A 6,720-nucleotide genomic window follows, 5' to 3' on the forward strand; every position below is an offset into this window, starting at 1 on the left:
CCTGGCCCTAAAATATTTAAAAATGTATAAAGGGTTCTCTAGTATGAGGGAATATTTCCCTCACTAGTTACTTATTGTCTGCCTGTTGCATGCAGCATGTTGGAATATCATTGTGCAAAATGCCTTGAGTTCATAATACCTCACCAGTTAAGAGAACTGAGACAATCTGGTATGAGGACACAAATGGACAAAGTGGACAATGAGTCAGGGAAGAGGACTGCAGTGTGTTTATTATAGATGAACTTTAAAGTCAACAAGCAGAAACTAAGATTGAGAAACTCATTTGTTGAACTGAGTGGTTTTACAGAAAACTTGAGTACAGCTCAAAGAAGGGAAGCTCCTGGGGGACTGGGAGGACTTTGCACCTTGGCTAAGGTGGAGAGTTTCCAATAAGGACACCATTCAGTCTATGTGGGCTTCTGGGGGATTTCGGGAAATGTGCAGATGAATGACTTCTTAGTTTTCTTAACACAGAGTTTGTGTGTTTCTGAGCTGTCACCAGGGTGAGATAAAAGCTTAGGGGAAACCAGATTCAGGAGTAGAACACAGGCCCTTTAGAGAGGCAGCTCAGCTGTGTCTCTGTGGGATGACAGCAATCTTCGCAGGGAGTCATAGAGACCAGAGTGGTGAAGCTGTGGGTACAATAAATGTCTTGCTTAACCGTCACATTGATTTTCCTGAAATTGATCAAATGGAACTTTTATGAATTGAAGCCTGTATCTGTTTATTAAGGAGACATTCACAGAACGTACACACAGAGCAAAGTATGGTGCCAGGGCCCTAGGTGAACTTCTTGGAAGTTTGTAAGTTTGCATTTTTATATACTGGGGATTTGAAGTAACAAAATTTAAAAAGAGAAGCCTATTTTAGGAAATCGAAGTTATTTTCAATGGCAGCCCCTCACCCCTACTTCCTAGCTACCTACCTTTCCTCCACAATTTTTTTTTTTTTTTTTTTGAGACAGAGTCTCTCTCTGTGGCCCAGGCTAGAGTGCAGTGGCATCTCGGCTCACTGCAGCCTCCATCTCCCGAGTTACAGCGATTCTCCTACCTCAGCCTTCTCAGTTTAGCTGCGATTACAGGCACGCGCCACCACGCCTGGCTAATTTTTGTATTTTTAATAGAGACGGCGTTTCTGCATATTGGCCAGGCTGGTCTCGAACTCCTGACCTCAGGTGATCCGCCTGCCTCGGCCTCCCAAAGTGCTGGGAGCCACTGCACTCGGGCCGGTCCATAATATCTTTATCATCTTGTATAGTGTGTATTTTATACCACAGTCGCCCTCACAAGAAAATAAACTCTACCAAGGCTGGGGGTTTTCGTTTTGTTCACTGCTGTATCTTAAATAGGGAGAGGTGCTAAATCTTTTGTTGAAAAAAATAAATAATTGTGGGGAAAGATTATTAAAAATTACTTATAATCCCATCACCCAAACACAAAGTTAACATTTGTGTTTCTTTCGCCTTTGAGAGAGGAAGAGCAGTTAGTTACTTCGCTTTCGTGATCAGCCTATTCTACAGCTTGATCCTCTTTTTTAAAATGGCTAAAAACGCTTTTTTTGGCTGTATAGTACCCAATCACGCAGGCGGCAGGGAGGGGCTCGCTTTGGCCCTCTTAAGCATGTTACATTCTACCTTTAACCCGCAGCCGAGTGTGTAGCAGCCCCCACACTCGCCAACTGCAACTCCCTCCTCCCCGAAATCCTTTCTTTTTATTCCGGTTTCCAGAGCACGTCTCTAGGCTTCGACGTCACCACGCTGGGCCGTAAGTGCCGAGGGCCGCGGCGTCTGACGTCATGGCGTAGAGCCTAGCAACAGCGCAGGCTCCCAGCCGAGTCCGTTATGGCCGCTGTCGTCCTGAAGAGGATGAGGGGGTCAGAACAAGCGAAACTACTGCCCGGGTCGGCCATCCAAGCCCTTGCGGGGTTGGCGCGGCCGCTGGTCTTGGCGCTCCTGCTTGTGTCCGCTGCTCTATCCAGTGGTAAAGGGGGCGCGGCGGCCGTGCGGGCTTAGCAAGGCTGGGAGGGCTCGGGGGCAGTCCAGGAGACAGGCTGGGCCAGGGAAAGGGCACTTCCGAGTGTCAGGAGCAGTGTCTGGTTGGGGCAGGGTCTCCGCGGGCCTGAGAAAGGAGAGTATGGTGTCTGAAGGGATCCAAGGTGGTAGGGTCTCCAAAGGGCCTGAGCAGTGGGGTCCCTGAGAGATGCAGGGACCCTGGGAGCAGGGAGCAGGATGGGCGGGAAGGGAGGAGTGGTGTTGGCGCCTAGAGATCGTTGAAGAATGGGCTGCCACAAGGAATGGCAGTGGTGGGGTCTCCAAAATTTCTTGGATCGGAAAGTTAGGAGACTCTAGAAGAGAGAGTAGTGACAGGAGCTGAGGAGATGGCCGGGTCTGGGGATGTGGTGTCTGGAAAGGGTCCTGAGATTGGGGGACTCAGGAATCTTGCAGGACCAAGGAAAGGTGGGGATTTTCCAGAATGGGAGAGGTCAGTGGTAAAGACCGAGGCGGGCAGGGGCAGTAATCCAGTGACTGAACTGAGCCAGTGGAATATTTCCGAGAGGGAAAGTGAAAGGGAAAGAGCTGTCTTCGGGTACTGGTGCATATTTGAGGCCTGGGAGGTTCTGGTGTTTGATAAAGACTCAGAGTACTGGGGCGTTGGGCCTCTGAAGGCCTGGGAGGTGGAAAGGAGTTTGGGGACAAGGGAGATCATGATTCCTCTTCCCTGTGTTCTGTTAACCAGGATAACCCTGCCTCATTTTATTGAATCTGTAGGATTTGATTGATAAAAGTTTTCATTTCTTGCAAATATTGCATGGCGAAATCAAGAGATTGAAGGCTTTTATTGAGAAATTAGGAAATCTGTAAACCAGTGTCTGATACTTGGTGGGAAAAATCCACTAATAAGAACTTGTAAAGATTAAACGGTATTTTGTTTAGTAGTTCCATTTTTGTTTCAGGTCAAGACACAATCCTGCGTTTCTCCCTAAAAGCTGAATTTTCAGCTGCAAAACGGTATGACCTGGTATAGTGTTTTCTTTCTTGCCAACAGGACCTGTCCAGCCCTACATTCCTCTGCTACAGTACTGTGGGTACATACCTATGTTTCCTCAGCAACATTTCAGTGTTGCTAACTGGACGCCCTCTCAGAAGTCTTTGCAGTCTCTGAGGAAGGACTGCTGTCCATTTCCCAAGGCCCTTTCATCATTAGTGAAATGTAATGAGGATTTCCCTGGTTGATGCAGATGTTTCTATTCCCAAAGAACTTAAGTAGCTTAATTGTTTTGGCCATTTAATCATCTAAGAAAAATAAAACACAGACGTTTATATTTCCTGCTGGAATGCTTAAGGGGTATATATCTGGCAACTGTAGTTTCAGAAACAGCTTTTTTCCCCTAAGAGGTGGTTGAAAATTGGGCAAACAGTGAGGCAGAATGGGGAGTGTTAAGTGTCCTTTAGTCTTTGCTTTTATTTGTTAGAGACCTATAAATATTGTTCTAACTATACTGAGTCATTTTAGAGAATCTTTATCTTTTAAATTAAGTCTTTACATATACCAGTTTAAAATGTCATAAATTCAAATGATTCTGTCCTGGAAAGAACCTAAATGAAAACGAACATACATGGTTTTAATAAGCGAGCAGCTCCACTGCACTAGTGTAGCTTGGGATATAAGTATTTTTTGTAAATATACCTTATAATTTCAAAGTAGTCATTCCTATAGTAAGAAAATTAGTCTAGAATGTGTTGAGTTCCAAATTTCAAGTGACTTTACAAAAGTAGATTGTAAACTACATTAGATTTATTTAAGTTTGTTCTATATTAGGTTTTAAAAAATGTCAGTGCTTGGTTATATGCTTGTCAGTCTGTAAGAATTTTTGTTTTATGTTTTTGTTTTGATAAAGTCTGAAAAATTAACATAAGCAGTTCAGATCACTGGGTGATTAACTCTTGGTCATGCCATTTCAAAAATGCCTGCCTCTCTACATTTGCCATTATATTGTCCCCAGATGATCACCTAAACTTAATGTATAATGCATTTCATTTTTAAGGCATTGTTTCTCAAACCATTGTGTGAATGAGTTCTCGGGGGTCCTCTACATTCTTAAGTTTAATAAATGCTGATATAGTTTTATTTTAGGGCAATTTTTAAAAACGGACCAGTGGAAGGGGAGAATGAAATTTAGAAAGGTGTTTTTTTTGAGTCTGTTGCCAGGCTGGAGTGCAGTGGCACAATCTCGGCTCATTGCAACCTACACCTCCCGGGTTCAAGTGATTCTCCTGCCTCAGCCTCCTGAGTAGCTGGGACTACAGGTGTATGCCACACCTGGCTAGTTTTGTATTTTTAGTAGAGATGGGGTTTCATCGTGTTAGCCAGGATGGTATCCATCTCCTGACCTCGTGATCTGCTCGCTTTGGCCTCCCATAGTGCTGGGATTACAGGCCTGAGCCACCGTGCCTAGCCTTTTTTGTTTGTTTGAGACATGGTTTTGCTCTGTCGCCGAGGCTGGAGTGCAGTGGCACAAACTTGGCCTACTGCAACCTCTGCTTCCTGGGCTCAAGCAGTGCTCCCACTTCAGCCCCCTGAATAGCTGGGACCACAGGTGCTTGCCACCGTGCCCAGCTAATTTTTGTATTTTTGTAGAGATAGGGTTTTGCCATGTTGGCCAGGCTGGTCTTGAACTCCTGAGCTTAAGCGATCCGCCTGCCTCGGCCTCCCAAAGTGCTGGGGTTACAGGTGTGAGCCACCGTGTCCGGCCTAAGCTGTATTTTTAAAACGTCAAACTTCAACTATCAATTAGGAAAGGGAAGATTTAGAAGTCTTATTTATATGCTTGTAGAAGGTCAACAGTTAAATCCATAAAGTCAGAGTTGTACCTTTGTTCTGAATACTCTTTATATCTGACTTAATCAGCTTCTCTGATGTGAAGGAGAGGAGTTCGAGGAAGTTGATAGCCTTTGTGTTACATGTTTCAGATCAATTATTTGGTTTTTCTTGTGCTGTATTTGTGTATTACTTTCAAGATTTTATTGCTTGACTAATACATATTCTGCTCCTACTTGGTGCTAGGTATTGGAGTTAAACAATGAATAGGGTGATATTGGAGGTATCCTTAGAAGAATGAGTGGCGTTTTGCTGGGAACCATGGGATGGCTTCTTGAGGGAGTGCAGTAGGTGCATAGATACTATGTGGGATGTGGTGTGGGATTTGTGGTAAGATTTATGGTGAGAGTTGAGTCAAGAGCATATTTAATAAATATTGAGTGTCTGCTATCTATTAAGTAGGTAATGGGGATAGAACTGTTAGGGAGATTAGTAAGATAATGAGAGTGAGGTAATGGGGGCCAGATCATGTAGGATCTTGAAGGCTATTATGAAAACTTTCCCTTTTGAGAGAAATGGATGGCCCTGGAGGGTCTTAAGTACAAGAGTAACATTTGGTTTTTACAGAATGACTCTGGCTGCTGTGTTGAGTATAGACAGTAGAGGTTAGGGTGGAAGCAGGCAGATTAATTAGGAGGCTATTGTAATAATCCATGTGAGATAACGGTTACTTGGACCAGGCAGGAGCAGTGGAGGGTGAAAAGCCCTTGAATGCTGCATTTGTTAGAATAACAGATTGGATGTGGGATGTTAAAAAAATGACAACTCTAAGGTTTTTAGTTTTAGTAACTAGAAAGATGTAGTTGCCATTAATCGAGATGGAGACTAGGTAGAACAAGTCTTTTTTTGTTTTTTGAGTGGGTCATAGGAATTTATTTAAACTTTTTATTTTGAGATAATTATAGATTCACTTGCAGTTGTAAGAAATAATATAGAGATCCTGCATATCCCCTACCCAGTTTTCCTAATAGTAACATCTTTCAAAACAATAGTGCAATATCACGACCAGGATATTAACATAGGTACAGTCAAAATACGGGGCATTACCATCACCATAAGGGTATCTCAGATTGCCCTTACAAAGCCACCCCACTTCCCTCCTACCTCACCCCTCCTGAACTCCTGGCAACCACAAATTATCCATTTGTATAAGTTGGTAATTTTGAGAATCTTACATAAATGGAATCATACAGTCTGTAACTTTTGGGATTGACTCTTTTCACTCAGCATAGTTCTCTGAAGATCCACCTAGGTTGTTGCATGTGTCAATAGTTTGTTCCTTTTTAAATTTTAATTTAATTTTTAAAATTTTTATTGTTATTATTATTATTTGATACAGAGTCTCGCTCTGTCGCCCAGGCTGGAGTGCAGTAGCGCTATCTCGGCTCACTGCAACCTCTGCCTCTTGGGTTCAAGCAGTTCTCCTGTCTCAGCCTCCTGAGTAGCTGGGATTATAGGTGCACACCACCACACCCGGCTAATTTTTGTATTTTTAGTAGAGACGAGGTTTCACCATGTTGGCCAGGCTAGTCTCGAACTCCTGACCTTGTGACCCACCCACCTCAGCCTCCCAAAGTGCCCAGATTACAGGTGTGAGCCACTGGTCCTGGTCGTGTGTTCCTTTACATTGCTGAGTAATATTCTATGGTATAGATAGACTACACTTTGTTTATTTATCTGTTGAAGGATGCCTGATTGTTTCCAGTTTTTGCCTATTAAGAATAAAGCTGCTATAAATGTGTTTGTGCCACTGCACTTCGGCCTGGGTGACAAAGTGAGACCCTGTCTCAAAAAAATAATAAAGGCCGGGTATGGTGGCTCAAACCTGTAATCCCAGCACTTT

At 43.6% G+C, this 6,720-nt stretch overlaps 1 protein-coding gene across 1 annotated transcript in view; it reads left to right on the plus strand.

Annotated features, from left to right (window-relative positions):
- The first annotated feature begins 1,640 nt into the window (after positions 1-1,640).
- LOC105531328 (chromosome unknown open reading frame, human C5orf15) overlaps positions 1,641-6,720 on the plus strand; it is a 20,007-nt gene continuing 14,927 nt past the window's right edge. The window contains exon 1 of the mRNA XM_011969238.1: positions 1,641-1,979. Coding sequence (XP_011824628.1) covers positions 1,841-1,979 — 139 coding nt within the window. The 5' untranslated portion in view covers positions 1,641-1,840. The remainder of the gene's footprint in view (positions 1,980-6,720) is intronic.

This window comes from Mandrillus leucophaeus, unplaced genomic scaffold (genome assembly GCF_000951045.1).
Source record: "Mandrillus leucophaeus isolate KB7577 unplaced genomic scaffold, Mleu.le_1.0 Scaffold88, whole genome shotgun sequence".
Lineage (NCBI taxonomy): Eukaryota > Metazoa > Chordata > Mammalia > Primates > Cercopithecidae > Mandrillus > Mandrillus leucophaeus.